This window comes from Rhinolophus sinicus, linkage group LG07, assembly GCF_036562045.2.
Source record: "Rhinolophus sinicus isolate RSC01 linkage group LG07, ASM3656204v1, whole genome shotgun sequence".
NCBI classification, from domain to species: Eukaryota; Metazoa; Chordata; class Mammalia; order Chiroptera; family Rhinolophidae; genus Rhinolophus; species Rhinolophus sinicus.
The window spans coordinates 98,054,274-98,071,349 of NC_133757.1; the positions used below are offsets into that span (position 1 = coordinate 98,054,274).

General features: G+C 52.1%; 1 protein-coding gene across 1 annotated transcript in view; it reads left to right on the forward strand.

The window, feature by feature from the left end:
- Positions 1–7,305, forward strand: part of RP1L1 (RP1 like 1) — a 45,287-nt gene extending 37,982 nt beyond the window's left edge. The window contains exon 4 of the mRNA XM_019733086.2: positions 1,135–7,305. Coding sequence (XP_019588645.2) covers positions 1,135–6,248 — 5,114 coding nt within the window. The 3' untranslated portion in view covers positions 6,249–7,305. The remainder of the gene's footprint in view (positions 1–1,134) is intronic.
- The last annotated feature ends 9,771 nt before the right edge of the window (positions 7,306–17,076 follow it).

A 17,076-nucleotide genomic window follows, 5' to 3' on the forward strand; every position in this document is an offset into this window, starting at 1 on the left:
ACATCCAACCATATAGCCACCCCAAAAGCCTACTGTGTGCCAGAGTCTAGGCTTTGTTATTAAAAAAACATTATTTTAAAAGCATCATTAAAAACTGTAGAATAAAAGTTTCAGAAAAATTATTGGAATGACAATGATCAAATTTTGACGAGTAAATAAATAATATCCTTTATAAAAAGATGTTAAAGAATGACAATAATGGTTGTGGTGATTGCTATAATACATGCCAGGTGCTAGAGGTACAAAGACCATGAGCCACAGCCCCCGACCCCCGGAGGAGCCCCCAGCTGGTGCTTATGAAAGAGCAGAACTTGACAAAACCTTCTTTCCAGGTGGTGTCAAGGAGGTCTGTTCTTTTGTTGGCCCCAGGCTCACATGCCCCTAGCCCCTTCGTCTTGTCAAGTGTTAGCTCAGGAGATGAAATGAGAAAGGGGCTTCATTCTCTCTTGAAGTCATCTCTTTTTCTCCTCAGTGGCTCCTTCTTCTCGTTTTCGTGGCCGGGGTGCAGGCTTGACTAGCAGGACCTGCTATTGTGTGTCTAGGTCCTTCCTTGCAATCATTTATCAACCCTAGAGCTTGATGAATGTTAGGATGATAAATCACCACTAATAATTGCAAAGCATTTTACAGTTTACAATCTGGTGTGTATGCAGCAGCTTATTGATTTTGCTTCCTGTGGTGGGAATGGGCATGAGCAGGGGTCGGAGTTAGCGCTGGGCACCGCTGCCATGCCTGCCCCCTCTGCTGTCTATTGAGAACCTACTCTGTGCTAGCAACTCAGCAGGAAGTTTTATATGCATTACCTTGCATCATCAAAACACACTACCAAGTAGATACGATTATTCTTATTTTACAGCTCAGAAAAGAGGCTCTGCCAAAAACTACACAGCTAGGAAGTGGCAGGGTTGAGAGTGAATTCAGGCTTCAAGTGCATCTTGCTTTGCTCTACTGCGTTCACAAAAGGCAGAGTGTGGATGTTTGTTCTAGAATGGTTTCCGCCCTTGCTGTGTGGTTCTGGAGGCGGCAGGGGTGTTGAGGTGGCCTTTATGAGCAGCCTTTATGCTCCTGCCCTGAAGCTCCCCCCAGTAACTCACTGTCTTTTCCTCTTTCCTCTTACTCTTCACTGTGTGCCAGGGAGCTGGGGGCCAAAGACCCAGCAGAGCGTGATCCACTCGAGGCCCAGGTCAGGCAGCAGGCCACAGCGGTCTTCCTTGCTGTCAGAGAGGTCTGGTCTCAGTGACTCCGTGGTGTCCCTGCATCGTGCCTGGATGGGCCCTCCTCCTGAAAGGCCCCCTCAGGACACAGCCGCCCAGCTTGGCCCATTGGTGACCGGTGACGATGTGGAGAAGAAGGTCCACGTGAATGAGGACGGCAGCCTGTCTGTGGAGATGAAAGTCCGCGTCCACCTACTCGGCGATGACATGCTCCTTTGGTCCCAGAGGGTCGGGAGGGCTAGCGCCCTCACAGCAGCCCATGGGGAGGCAGACCCCCGCCACTGTGTGTGGGAGGGCCACCCTGGGGGCTCCTCAGAGCCTGGGGCACAGGGACAGAAGCCATGTGGAGCAGGATGCAAGGAAGCCTTTGAACAAGGCCGGTGGCAGCCAGGGTCTAGATATGAGATCTGGACAAACCCCCTATACACCGCCCAGGGAGACGCAACAGCTTCTTGTAGAATGTCTGGGCTGACCAAGCACTCCCACTCCAGGGGTGCCTGGAGCCAAGGGGTCACCAGCAGGCAAAGAAGCATCAAGGAGAGCGTCAGCCCTGCCTCCAGTGACAGACCCCCCGAAGGCTCTGAGCCGAACTCCTCCTGCTGCTCCAGGTCCCGAGAGGGCAGTGTGGGCAGCTGTGACCTGTATCTGGCCTCCAGGGCTGCCTCCCAGAGGAGAGCAGGGCGGGAAGCTGGAGGCACGCCCTGCGCTGGTGAGGGCCCGGGTCCAGAGGCAGCAGGGCTGGGCAGCAGGGAGCGCCACTGCCTGAAACCCAGCACCCAAGGTGTGGCAGGTACTCATTCTGACTCTTCAGCAAGTGACAGGTCTTATGAGGAGTCCAGTGAAAGGGATAAGTGGCACCAGGGCCACCTGAGCAAGACAAGGGATGTGATTTCCTCATGGAAGGCCACCCAGAGGGGAGGACCCAGGTACCCCATCACGAGTCCCTCGCCTTTGAGGAACAAGGACCCACAGGCAAAGGAAAACGGGAAGGACCCTGGATACCCCCAGGCCAGGGGTGGGTCTGGGACCAGGTTGCCCCTGGCTGCGGACTATTTTGGCTCTGGGGACACTGCTGGAGGCTGTTCCCCACCTTCGGCCCATCCCTCAGCCACAGGTGGGAGAAGAATGCAGGAGAGCAGAGTCAGTGCTGTGTCCTCACTCAGCATTTCTGGCATCAGCCAAGGGGCCCAGAGAGACTGCCCTGGGCATCACCACAACCACAGGGACACCCACTGTCTGCTGCACTCACCTGTGTCCAGGCAAATACCGGGGCCTCCCAGCATACCCAGGGCTAGCCCAGTACCACACCATTCTGGAAGCCCTTCTAGCACCAGGAACCGGGCCTCCCAAGACCCAGAGCCGCCCTCCTCTGCCTCCCTTCATTCCCAGGATGCAGAAGGGGTCAGCAGTGTCCCCATTACACCTGTGAGCAATTCAGACTGTGCTTCCAATTTCTACCCCCTATCTTCTCCCTCTGCTGATACGGAAGGGGACCCTGAGTTCAACTCTTTCAGGTCCCAAGCTGATGGCCTAGGCAAAAAGGCAGGGGGTGACCTCCCCAAACCTCCCCGTCCCTTGATTCTGCCAGTTGGGCAGCATGAGGGGGGAAAGCCAGGAGCCCACCAAGGGGCCTGCTGCTCACAGATGGGCATATCTCCCATTCACAGGACCCTGGGTGGTAAGACTCAGGCCCTGCATGTCTCCCAGCCTCAGGGCAGCCAGGGATCCTTCTCTGAGGCCAGCTTGGTACATAGCAGGTACTGTCCCACTCCCCCTAGGGCACAGCCCTCTGTAGACCACAGTACTGATTGGGGGCCACGGGGGGCCGAGCCAGGGGAGGAAAAGCTGGACTTGCTGCACCCACAGGCCTCCAGCTCTCAGTCAGGGTCCGTGGGGGTGGTAATCAGAGCCCCAAGAAGGAGCAGCCCTAGCCTAGGTCCTAGGCCTGGAAGAATGTTCCAGACGCAGGTCACTGGTGCAGGGGAAGGCCTGGAGGAGCAAGAGGATGATGGCGGCATGACACCAGGCACTCTGCCCCAAGCTCTGCCAGAGGCTGTGGTCCGTGAATGGCTGAGCAACATCCCGGAGGAGCCCATGCCCATGAAACATGAGGTGGTAAATGATAGCACGGATGGGTCTGGGGATAGCCAGGAAGGTCCCATGGAGGTCCCTGTTGAGAAACATTCCCTGGGAAGCCTGGAGGAACAAACCCAGGCCAGACGACCGCGTCTGGAAGGGAGCACCAGTGAGAAAGCAGAACCAGACGACGGAACCCTCCCAGCGATGGGTGATGCTCGTCCCCAGTCAGGAGAGGGTCTTCCTCACGGTGGCATTTCAGAAGCCACCAAGGAGGCTGGAACAGGACAAGGGATGGCTGAGGGCTGTGGCATGGGACAGTGTGTGCTGCCTCGCAGGGTCTCTGCCTCCATACAGATCATGAAGGTGCTGATGGGCGCGAAGCAGGGCCGGCCCAGCAGCCTGCCCGAAGTGTCCCGCTCGGTGGGCAGGAGGCTCAGCCACTCCGCCCAGGCTCTCATCACCTGTCTCACCAGGCTCCACTTTTTCGATGAAGATCTTGGGTCTCCCGCCAGCAAAGTGAGGTTCAGAGACTCTCCTCAGTACCAGGAGCTCCTGAGCACCTTCCAGGCCCTGTGGCCAGGGTGTGGCCTCCAGCGAGGTGAGCCGGACTCGGACCTCGGGGAGCTCGATGGGTGCCAGGCTCTGCCGGGCCTCAGGTCCCATGCTGTGACTGAGGACTTCACGCCAACGTCCTCATCTGGCGTGGATGTTGGCAGTGGCTCTGGAGGCTCGGGGGAGGGCAGTGGGCCCTGTGCCGTGGGCTGCATCCTAGTCCCTGAAAGGATAGAACTGCCCTTGAAAATCCCCGACCAGAGACCTGATTCCAGAACCTCAGAGAACCCAGTGGATCTGGGAAACCAACAGCCTAGTGGTTCCAGGGCCTCCCCGAGTCCCCAAGCATGGGTCTGCGCCACCGGGAAGGATGGGGCAGAAGGAAGCAGCAGGGGGCAGACACTGGGCAGTAACCTGGACCAAGTAATTGAAAACACGATGCAAGAAGATGGAGTGCAAATAGAGAAGAGAAAAGAAGAAAAAGAAAGAGCAGAACCGCAAGGACAGGGTATCAGTAGATTTCCAGAAGAGGGAAGGGACCTGGGACAAGAGCCATCAGGGGCTGGCTCTCAAGACAGGGAAGGTGCATTGGAAGACGAGAGAGTGCAGGAAGAGACGGGAAGAGACCCTGCCTCTGCCATGCTGCACCCTCCAGGGAGGAGAGAAAAATGGACAGAAACCCTTGGGAGCCTCAGGGAGAAGGACTCAAATGCCAGCAGGAGTCAAAGTGGTCCCTACGCTGAGCCCAGGTTGGAGAAGCCGCCCACGGCAGCTGAAACAAACCATGAGCAAACCCAGGCCAAGTTCACTCAGGGGGCTGGGGAGAAGGGCACTGCTAGGGCCCACAGAGCATCTCTGGACCCTGACCCGCTCTGGGTTTCCAGGTTACTGAGGAAGATGGAGAAGGCCTTCATGGCCCACCTGGCCAGCGCCACGGCTGAGCTCCAAGCCCGCTGGAGCCTGCAGAGCAACGACCTCCTGGACCAGATGGTGGCTGAGCTGCAGCAGGATGTGGGCCAGCGACTTCGAAACAGCACAGAGAAAGAGCTCTGGAAGATCCAGAGCCGGGCAGGGCGGAAGGCCCTGAGGCCCCCGAGGGCAGCCCTCAGGTGGGAGATATCCCTGCAGACAGAGCTGCGTAGGCGTCGCCTCCAGGGCCTGCATAACCTCTCGGCCTTCTCTGACCAGATCCGGGTCTGGGGTCCGCCCTCCTCCTATCTGGAGGACATGCCACCTCTCAGCAGAGCCCTGGAGACCTGGCCGGGTGGGGAGGCCGAAGGGGACGAGTTCTGTCCCTGCGAAAACTGTATGAAAAAGAAAGTGACCCTTGTGTCCCAAAAGGACACAATAGGCGTAGCCAGTGCACCCATCAAAGAGGCCTTTGACCTGCAGCAAATTCTGCAGAAGAAGAAAGGAGGCTGTGCTAACGGGGCGACAGCAGCAGTGGCCCCTGAGAACACAGGGATGGAGCCGTTTCAGAGGGACCCCTCGGTGACAGGGGCTGTCCAGGGAGCTGATGGAGGCCTGAAGCTGGGGTCAGGCTGGGGCCCTGGGGTGGAAGAGGTGGATGAGGGTGAGGGCAGCCAGTCCCTTGGCAGAGATGAAGATCTGGGGAGGGGAGAGAAGGGTGTGGCTCCTCAGAAGACAGAAGGGAACAAAGATCCCTGTGTAGACTGCCCCCCAGAGGCCATCGAGTGGGAGAAGCAGGGAGTGGGTGCCAAGGAAGAGAACACAGAGGAGGGCTCTGGGGCTGAGGACAGTGTGGAGGGTGAAGCCTCTGCAGGAAGTGACCAACATCTAGGAGGACAGAATGATGGTGCTGACAGCTTAGAGGCCCAGGAAACTGAAGGAGAGAGACAGCCAGAGTCCAAAGGAGGAAAACAAGGTGAGAAAGGGAGCCCACAGGCTGGCCCCAGATGGGGCCAGTCAGGTGAGGCTTCTGGGCACAGCAACCCAGACCAAGAGGGGAGGCCCACGCCACCCCCTGCCCCAGGTGGAGATGCCCCCCACCAAACGTCAGGCCCCCAAACAGGCCTTTCCTCATGCAGCACGTCATCTCTGGGCAACTGCTCTCAGCGCTCCCAGAAAGGCTCTGAAGAGGAGCCGTCAGATGGAGGCATGAGGACCACTGGAGATGAGCCCAAGGGAGTCCCTGGTCCAGAGAGAAAAGTCACAGGCATGTATCCACAAAGCTCCACTTCAGAGCAAGAAGGGGCCGGTTCGGGCTCAAGGACTCCAGAGCGAGGGACAGACAAAGGTCTGACTCCAGAGACGGGCGCCGGCCAAGGCTCTGACTTAGAAGCCAAGAAGGTAGTGAGAAGTCTCACACGGACAGAAATGAGGTTCCAAAACCTCACCACGGACAGGACAGATGGCTTTGGCCAAGACGATTTAGATTTCTAGAGATCCAGCTGCAAGACGGTCATGAGTCTGGAGCTCTGTTTTTAACTCATATTTTGTATGTGAGCCTGAGCATGACTCAGCCCATTAGAGATGTGCCCAGTGTGGGGAAAAGACCAAAGATGTGTCAAGGACACAGCCACACCACTCTGCCCCTGGGCTCTAAATTCTGGAGCTTCAGAGGGCCTGCTGGCCTGTTCCACACGCTGTGTGAAGGAGGTTATCTCCGATACGCCCTGTTACTGGAGGTCAGCGGCCCCCCTGCATCTGCCTACTGAGCCCAAGGATGGAACTGATTGGAACGGTTCCAAGAGAGTTTTTGTTTGTGTTTGTTTTTTTGCTAGCAAGTGTTTCTCTCATTCTTTTGCCTATTGATCTCCTGTTATTTTTCTCCTTGGCCTCTCTTGGCACTCACCTCGTTCGACTTTGAGGTGCTTTTCTCTGGTCTTGAATATAGTTGGTGACTCTGCAGATGTGAATAAATTCAGGGAGAAGCAGATAAGTTCAGGGTCATTGGATGGACAAAGTTTGTTCTCAGCCCAAAAATCCAAGTGTATTTCCTTGATTCATATTTTTCTCTTTAGGTAATGGAAAAAAGTAGGAAAATGCAATAAAGCGGGAAGAAGGAAAAGTAGTCACCCATGAGCCCGTCACTCAGAGATAACTTGTGTTAGCAGTTTGATGTTTTCTTTCCCAGTGTTTTTCTAACCATTGGGTAGTGGAGGTCGTCCATATATACTTCTTTTTTTAACTTAACAGTATAAGAATGTGGGGACAGAGTCCCAGAGAGCAGTTTCCAGGCTCTCAGCCTCACGTGGAAAGGTGCTGGCTCAGGCAGTACACAGCCATCAGCTGTGACTTGTTGGCCATCAGCTGTGACTTGTTGGCCATCAGCTGTTACCGGTTAGCCATTGGCCACTGATATAACTGCCGTGGCCACGCTAGGGGGTTGGTTGGTTGGCAGAGAAGCGGACTGTGGATTGTGGCCAGCAAGTGGGGATCCTGTTTCCCGTATCTACAACCCAGCCGCCAGCGAGAATATAGTGGTGTGACCCCCCTATCTGTGGCTCCAGGGATGTTCCTTTTTGGCCTCACCATATCCTGCGTTCTTGTGCGGGAAGCGGGAGCTGAGACTCCACATTACAAAGTATTTCCTCAATTTATCTCCAAATCTTCATAAACCTATTTTTAATACTTGAATCATGTTTTTAATATCTGAGTAATACATGATGAGAATATAAAATACTCTACTACATCATTTCCCTCTTGTTGACCATGTACATGGTTTCTATCATTTTTTTTTTTCTTAAAACTTTGTTTTCCCCAGAACTGCAAATGATTTCCTTAGGATAGATTCCCAGGCATGGAGTTACTAGGTCAAAGGATATCGACTTTTTTTAAGGCTGTTGCTATCCTGCTGCCAAATTGTTTTTCTAAAGGTCTATACTAATTTACATCACCTGGCCCGACGCCCTCGCCTCAGTGTTTGGTATAGTCATTACAATGAGAAATCTGTTTGCTTATTTTATAGGCAAAAAATAGTATCTCATTTTAATGGGGTACTATTTTAGATATATTTGATCACTAATGAGATTAGAGCGTTTTCTAGGTTTTTGAAAAAGCTAGTTGCATATGAATTATATGTGTATGCTTCTTGCGCATTTTTCAACTGACATCCTACCTTTTTTTTTGAATTGCTTTACATGTGCCCTTTATATTATTTTAAAAATATTCTATTTATCATTTTTGAGATTAAAAACAAAAAGCCCTTTCTCCGTATCCTTCTCCAGCAAGCCTTGGCCTGGGCTCTGTCTGCGTAGGGAGCATCTTGATGGAAAAGAATTTCCTTGACTGGTTCTCACCAGCATTCTGCTCATAACATGACCATTTTGTGTATTCAGACTTATTAAAATGGAATTCTATATTACAAGAACAGGCGTTGTTCACTGGTTGTTTAAATGTAAATGTTACTAAAAGAGAGAGAGAGAGAGAGAGAGAGAGAGAGAGAGAGAGAGAGAGAGAGAGAGAAAGTAAAAGAAGAAAATGTTGGGTGTAGGTTGTGGCCTCAGGCCTGCAGTTACTCGTTCTGCTCTGTTTCTCAGCGCTGAAGATGTTCTTAATAAAATTTGACATTTTTAAATTTCTGTGGAAGTGATTCTTTAAAGTCTTTATATTAAAAACATACACACACACACACACACACACACACACACACACACACACACACACACATATATTATGAACTTGTATTTTAGCTAGAAGCCCCCAGTGGAACAGAACGCACTGTGAGCTTTGGTTTAGATATGGTGCTTGGCAGGGTTGTCACTATTGGTTGACATAGAGCTTCGTCTGTGTACCTCTTTTCTGACCTAGATCCCCAGCCATCCCCTAAGAGATATTCCAATCTCTTTGTTTCATAATCTATCTCACCCCAAAAGACAGAGACAGCCATCCCTGGCGCTCACCGATGTGGCACTTACTAAAATGGCATTGCCCATTCCTGGTCAAGAGAACGCAATGGAAAAAGCATGGGACTTGCAGTTGAATGACCTTGACTCAAGTTACAGTGACAGCATCTCAGTTTCAACATCTGTGAAATGGGTGAAGTAATGTTTTCTCCACTGCATTGTTGAGGAGTAGATGACATATGAGATAACATATAAAACTTCATCGTTCGTGATGGGAAAATATCAATACTTTAATTAGAACTGCTACGTTTTCAATGCCATTATGTGTCAGGTACTACATCAGACATAAGTTACTCTTGTCTGCGAAGGAGGCAAATTGACATTCTCATCCCCATTTCACAGATGAACTGACTGAGGCAGGGAAGACTTACATACATGTGTTCAAGTTCACATGGCTGGTTAGCGGCAAAGCCAGGATTTAAATGAGGATATTTCAGACTCTAAAATCCATGCCCTATTCCATTGCCTCATATTTTCTTCATTTAATTCAGGCTCCATAAATAAATAACTTGACTAAAGGTGATCAACACTTTGCTGAATAAATTTATTGCAAAATAGTTAAGACTTAGGAAAGTAAATTAGATGGGCCTTTTTTGCTTAACTGATTGCATTATGTCCACAGTAATGATCTACTCATGTAGATAGCAGGAGCTGGAGATAACCTGGCTTTTTAAAGCTGAGACTTAAACTGAAAAGTTATCTATCCTTGGAATTCTTTTAGTTACAAACTCACCTGCTTTAAGCCCTCAAATATTTCTGACATTCATATATATATGTAATTTGCTGTTAATGGAAAACTGTTTTCTTCTGACTTGGAGATAAAAGCGTTTCAGGGCCATTGGCTAAGGGGAGGATTTTTGTTTCCCCCCGCCCCACCTGAAATTTAGCCTCTGAAATTTAGCCCTGCTTGAAATTGTTGTCATTCCTGTCGCCTCAGTCCATCCCTGATTCAAAACTTGATTCATTCGTCCTCCGTCACTGAGTGTTGCCAAAGCAGTTACAGCATCAGTAGTTATGCAAACGTTCTCAGTCAGTTGGTTCTCCTTGAAGTAAGTGAGACAAGGAAGTAAGTGGTAGTGGAAAGAAACGAAGCTCTTGTCCCCTATCCTTTCGTCTAACTGGTGGGGCTCAGAGAGTCCAGCTCAAAAGGCCACCTTTCAGTGGCTGAGAACTAAAGACCCGGGTCCAGGTCCCAGGCCCAGAGATTCTGGCCTTGTTGGTCCGAGTTAGGGCCCCAGCACACTACGTTGTCAAGCTCCCAGATGTGTGTCCTGTTCCATCAAGGTGGTCCATCACTGATGGAGTCTAGCTTTCTTTTTCCGGGTGAGAAGACAGACCTACCTTGCAAAAGAGAATTGCCTGAATCACGTAGCTGGGTAAGTGGCCATGCTGAGATCAGACAGCAGGTCCTTTGCCATGTCTCACTTCATATTCTCCCTTCCCAGAGCTCAGGGATGCCCTGCAGAGAAATGCAACAAGCTGCAAACCCTCTCCTTTGTAATCCAGACCCCACCTATGGTACCTTCCTCTTCACCCCAAGTCCCTGTGTCTGAGTCTGTCCCTGAGACCCAGGCTCTGTCTCCAGAAGGGCCCTGCCAAAATGTCCAGGGAAGTAACCTGCCTTTAGTCTTTGAAGCCCTCGGTACAGGACAGCTTGGAAGGGGACATATCCTGAGAGGTTTCCAAGCCAAGCATGGGCCCGGTTTTCTCTGTCACTGTAATGAACATGTACGGTTCCATGGATTTCATTAAGATGGGCAGTTCCACTCAGGAAATTCTGTGTGTCTGAGGGTGGGCCCAGAAATGTATGTTACAACAAGCACCTGGAGGTAAACCCACACAGCCCCCTACCCAGTTGCCTGCATTCTACACCCGGACCATCCCCACAGGACCCGGGGGGCCTCAGAGAGGCTGCGCACCCCTCACCCACCCTGCCCACCCGAATGAGCTCACACACACGAGTGCACACACACCCAGTTAGCTTCTCTGCTCTCCCTCATTATGTTGTCTCCCTGAGGGACAGTGCAGGTCTGTCACAGGTGATTTCTCTGTCTGTCTCCCTCTCCTGAGAGGCAGTTAGGGTGGGGAAGGAGCAATCTCCCTCTGTTGGCCCTCCCACTGGCTTGGTGTCCAGAGGCACAGCTGGCAGCCCCAGCTCCTGGCTGTCCATGGGACTCACCCAGGGCAGACACGGAGCTGGGCTGCCAAGGTCCTCGAGCTCATGCCCTCACTCACCCAGCTGCCCAGGCACAGTGACCCAAACCTGTTTCACGACTTCCATTGGAATGAGTCAACTTCCTGTGGTGCTTGGCCCAGGATTTCAATGCTTTATCCAGGGACACTTCACAACATCTGAGCTGAGCCTCAGCATCCAGGAGGAGAGGGCACTGCCTCACGATACTCCTCCTCTGGGCCAGGTCTCTGGCCTCCCTCTGCTGCCACATCCTTATTCCAGAGGCACTTCCAGACCCCCACCTGGGACTTCATTCCTTTGGGTTTACAGAGACCTACCTATGTCCTCCTGGGTTCTAAAGTTTTAGACATGACTGGAGGGTGATCATAGCCCAAAGCACCTCGTTCGTTGATGAGAAGACAGAATGGAGCCGCACATGTCAGGAGAACTCCCCACCTCCCACCATGGTGCCATCTCTCCTCCACTTTCACCTATGTCCGCCCTCCATCTCAACCCACCTCCCCTGCTACCCTCTTGACCTTGAAATCACTGCTGGTTGCTTATTTTCCAAACACTGGGACCATTTTTTGGTCGTCATCTCTCTAGATGTTGGTGGCCCACACTCCTAATGACACCTCCCTGGCTCCGTGACAATGTCTCCTCATGGCCCTCACTAGCCCAGCTCTGGCTCTTCATCCTTGGCCTGCATTTTGAACCTGAAATGCTGGCGTCTCCCCATCCTCAGCCCATTGCTCTTCCCTCCCCTTCGTCTCCCTGGGTGATCCCACCCACTCCTGCTGTTTCCACTCCTACTGTTGGCTGATGACTCCCAAATCCAGGGATTCATCCCAGGCCTCCCTCTGAGCCTGCAGCCACCACATTTCCCGAAAGAGCAGCACACCCAGAGCAGAGCTCATCGCCCTCCCTCAGGCTGTTCCTCTCCGTACACACTCACCTGGCACCACCAGCACCATCCTACATTCATCTCCCACCCCATCATGCCCACGGCACGACCAATATCCCTCCTGGACTCATCTCTCCCCCACCCCACCATGACAGCACGATGTGGATAAAACACATGGACACTTGAAATAAGCAAGGTTCCCTTCCAGCTGGGCTATGTAGGAAAGAGCCAGGTGGACAGTGACACTTGGCCTGGGTCTTGCGGGATAAACTTTAGTTTGAGGAGATGAAGGGAAGGACACTCCAGGTGGAGGTGATGGACATTAGGAGCAAAGCAGCAGAGAAGTCAAGCATGGACTTGGATGATAAACAGTGAATAGTCAGGGTCTCTGGAGATAAGGGTGTAAGAAGAGACAGCGCCCAAAAGCAGAGGCAACTGGAAACCTCGGGCTCCAGGACAGCCCTGACCTTTGGTAAGAGGCATGAAACAGCGCTGGGATCAATTTGGGCTGCTGCCTTTCTGTTGGGCTCAACTCTTTGCCTTGGGAATTCAGCTCTGTCCGGAGCGCCCTTTGATAGAGGGTCTACATTGTTCTTGAACGTGCAATTTCCCTTTATCCCCAAGAAAACCAGCAATGCCTATTGCACTGCTAATGTGTATCAGGAAGAGGCTCTTATGTATATTGTCATCTTTAATCCTTGCCACAACCCTATAAGGTTGTCCTATCGTCACTTCATGGATGGAGAAATAGGTTCAGAGGTGAGTTGCTCAAGGACATGGGCTCATAGATCCTGAAGCCCTGATTTGAAGCCAAACCTGACTCTCTTGGGCCTGGGCTTCCTCTTCCATGCAGCCTGGCCCCGAGCCTAACACTCTGAGGGTCCTGTCACCTCACATCCCTGCGCTGGGCTTTCAACCCCACCATCTCCCCTTGGAGCCCCACTGTCAGATGCCAGCTGGGGTGGCTGTGCCTTCTGGGCTGCACCTCTGGCCACATTGCAGTCCTGTCCTTGGTCTGCTGGCATGAGTCTTCCAGGCTCTCACATCTTGTCCTAGCTGGTGTCTCCTTACCCCAGGACCGACCCTTCTAGGGGGCATCCCTGATAAGGGACAGAGAATGTGTGATTTTCCAACTGTGGGAAACCTTGAAAAAGCACTGAATGTGTTTGTTTGTCACAACTGGTCGCACAAGTGATGTTTGGTGTGAAGGGACCAGGATGCTGAATGCCCTGCAACACACGTGGGCCGGTCCCTCACAAGGACAGGTAGTGTCACCCTAAATGCCACAGGTAATATTAGTGTTGCATTTTGTAATTGAGGAGACTGAAGTTCAGGAGCAGAGTGGCTTCTCCAGAGTCACAGGGCTAGGAGCGGATAAGCTCTCCTGATTTCTGACTCTTCCCACTGTATCCCAGAAAAAATAAAATGGCAATCACCTCCTAACATTTCCAGGCTAGCTTGGATGCACCCTGCCTTAAGGCAAAGGGATAAACTGGGTGACCTCTCAAAGCTTCATCAGTCATAGTAGTTCTAGGGAAGGACAAACCCAGGGACAGACACCCACCGGGTACGATGGATGGAAAGGGTGGGAGTTGAGGGCATCGTTTGACAGATGAGAACACAGAGGTCCAGAAAGGTCACGCCCTGGCCCAAGGTCACACAGCAAATCAATACAGAGTCAGGCCTACAAACTGGGTTCCCTGATTTGCAGGCCCACATTGGCTCCAGAGCCCCAGAGCCCCAGCCTCAGAGCCCAGGCTGCCACCTCTGCTCCTGTGGGTGGAGAGCGTGGGCAGGGAGGGCAGTGTCCCAGCCTAATTAGAAGCTGTAGAGGAGCGGGGACATGGGGGGCCGTGCTCGCAGATTAGTGCCCCCTCCATAGATCATAGGCATGCCAAGGACATAATAAATAATCTGCCCAAAGGTTTTAAAGGTAAAAATCAGCAAACCATTAATAATGTCCGCGGCACCATACATCACACTGAAATCTTCCCATTACCGCTCTCTGAGCCAATACGCATTTTCTAGGCTGTTTTTTTCCCCCCTTCCCTTTCCAGTGTGTGCTGCTGCAGCCTTGATGCCCCTCCCTGCAGCCTGCTGAGCCTGGAAAGATGGGAGTGTGAAACCTTTTCAGATGTACTGTGGAGGTTCTGCTCAGGCGTGTGAAGGGATGAGCGAAGGAGAGGCATCCACGTCCCTTTCTTAGGACCCCGCGCTTCTGCTTCCATGTTTCCTTTTAATGCATGAGATGGAACTGGCCTACCTCCCCCTGACTCTTGGCTTTAAGTAGGAATCACTCTGTGGCTTCTCTCTCTGAGAGGCCGAGGAGGTTTAATTAATTAATGCAACAGGGTCACTTTAAATCAGAAAAGTGCTGACAGCTACACTTTCCAATCCCTGGTGTCCCTGAGCTCTGAGGAGGCAGCAGGGGCGACAGCAGGGAGCTGGGGTCCAGGCTCTAAGATTTGGGTACATTGGACACTGATTATAAGTTGAGGTAACCTGTGGTATCAAGCAAATCAGGAACGGGAATGAGGACAATTAGGAAGAGAGAGGCTAAATCAGCAGACTGATGGCTCGTGATGTGGGAGGCATTGGGATATGGTGACAATGCAACACGGCAGAGAGTCAGGCAAGTACACTTGAGTCTCTTCTGCAGCAAGGCTTGACCACGTCACCCCCATGTGGCCTCAGCTTCCTCAGTTAGAAAAGATAGTCCTTTGCAGTGGCCACGTGCCACCCTCCATGAAGCCTTTGAAGGGCATGTGGATTGAGTAGCTATGAAAACTGCCACAATTAAGTGGTTTCTTGAATGCAGGATCTACACTGAAGACAGAAGAAGAGTTTTATGCTAGCTAGTGGTCCATCCTAGGAGGGTCCCCTATGGGACCACCATAGGGGCACTCTCCTGGCAGCGTGGGGAAGGGGGCTCCTGTCTTAGCTCTTTCGTCATGAGCTGGGTGACTTGAGACCAGCCCCTGCACTCCTCTGGGCCTGCTTCCTCATCTACAGCATTCCTAGAGTCTCTTCCTGCTCTGCCTACTAGGCTGAGTCATGTCCCTGACTTTCCCATCACAGAGCAGAGCCAAGTGCTGGTAGGTCTGCAAAACCTCTGGAGTAGTCCTGGGTTGGGGCCTGGGATCTGCCAGCCTCAGCCTTTTTTGAGCTTGGCTAAGACATGGACTTCTCCATGGCCCAGGGTTCTGTTCTGGTTCCCCGTCCACTTCCACAAAGTAGGTAGTGAGAATCTACCTGACCACACCTCACCTGTGAGGGGCATTGCACATTTTACAAAGCCCAGCCTGATTTCCTTTGGCCCTTTGCATGACCCAGAGAAAAAGCAGGGTAGTCTGCTGTACCCATTCGATGGATGGGGAAACTGACGTGAGAGAATGAACAGGAGGATTGGAGCAATAAAGTGAAAGGCTTCCTGTGGAAAGCACCTCAGGTTGTGACAGCCAGTAGTGGGGGCTTCTCAGAACCCGAGGAGACTGATGCCTGCTAGTCAAGGACAGTCCCTCTCCATGGATAAATTATGTGTCCCTTGAACATCTTGGGGTTTGGTGCAAACCACGCACACTGTGAGCCAGCACTCAACTGGGAATCACAGTTCACAAGAAAGACTCAAATCCCCTAGGCTTGCAAGCACCATACCAAGTTGCCTCTGCAGGGTAACCTGAAGCAGGGCCCCAGCAGTCAGAAAGGAGATTAGGCTCCACAACCACCAAATGTGCTGACTTCTCTTTCACCCATTGTACTCGTGAAAGGCCAGAGTCCTCCTGGTGGAACTCCTGGACCCGATCACGTCAGCCTCCTGTGTCCTGAGGGAAGCCTCGATCTAGCAGGGGCCACAGCGGCACTCGGCAGACCTCAAAGTCCCCGCTGCAGACCCCCTTTGTCGTGCCTTCTTTGGACCAACAATTCACCCATCTGCTACATTCTACCTACCAACCGTGTAATTTGAGGCAAGTTACCAATGCCTCTGAGCCTCAGTTTACCCATCTATGACAATGGGCCTAATGCCCACCTAAGTAGTTGTGAGAATTAAATAGTATAATAAATGCAGACATGCCATAGTAAATATTTAACACATAAATTATTGTGACAGATTGGGAATCATTTGCCTTAAGAGGCATAAAATGCTCCTGGAGTTCGGCTGGGGAGAGAAAGCATATTCAAACTGGAGGGGAGTGAATTGGGAAAGGTTTCACAAAAGAGATAAAGCCTTTGATCGGCACTTTGAAGAAATAGCAGGGCTTGACCTGGAGGAATCAGAAGCTGAGACGAGGAGATCCTAGGGGAAGGGACAGAAGAGTCAAAAGCCAAGAGATTTAGGAGGCAGGGAAGGTCCACCTTCACCAGACACAGGTATGGGGGGCAGGGGGCGCATTTTGGCCTGGATATCTGGCTCTGAAAGTCCTGGTCCCTCATATTGGGCTATGCTCTTCAGCCAAGGCATCAATTCTGATGATAGAATGTGCTTTGCCACCAGCTGTCCTGAGAGACTCTGGCTTCCTTCAACTAACTGTCACTGTGACAAACCCTCGGCCCCCTCTCAGCCCTTGATGGATGGCCCTCACCCTGGATTTCATACATCTCCGTCTTCCCCAGAAGCTGTGACACAAGTAATTGGTGTCACCTTTGTTGATTGCATGCCAAGTGCTGACAAAACAGTCCGTAACAGGGAGCTCTGTGTATTGCCCTGGATTGTGTGGGTGAGGGAGCTGCCGGGAACTGACCCAGCATGGCCCCCCAGCTCTCTGGGGGTAACCCAGGGAGAGGCAGCTGGCCCAGCTGGACCAGTTGGAAGCAAATGCAAATGTATCCTGGCCCCAACCTAGAGAATGTGCTAGAATCTTTCTAAACTGATACAGCTTGGTGTTTGGAATCCAGGATTTGTCCCCAAGGCTGCACCTGGTATCTGACACACACCTCTCTGACCAGTGCAGTCCGTGGCTGCTCAGCATCCTGGGGATATGGAAGTGGAGGCACTGAGAGGACCCCTGCCTCCTGCCACAAATCGGCTATCTTTCCCCTGTACCAATGACGCATCTAAGGTTAATGAGTTTCACCTACAGGTGGAGGTGTGGCTGAGGGTGGGGCTTGGGAAGGTAAAAGCCAGATCCCCTGCTCATGACCAGGACACCTTGCATTAGGCCAGGCCCTATCTGGCTGTGCTGCGCCTTGACCTTTCTGACCTCCAGGGTGGAGAAGGGCCGAGCTGCCTCTCAAACATCTCATGTTTCACAAGAGGAGGGTGCCCCACCCACGGTAATCAGCTTAGTA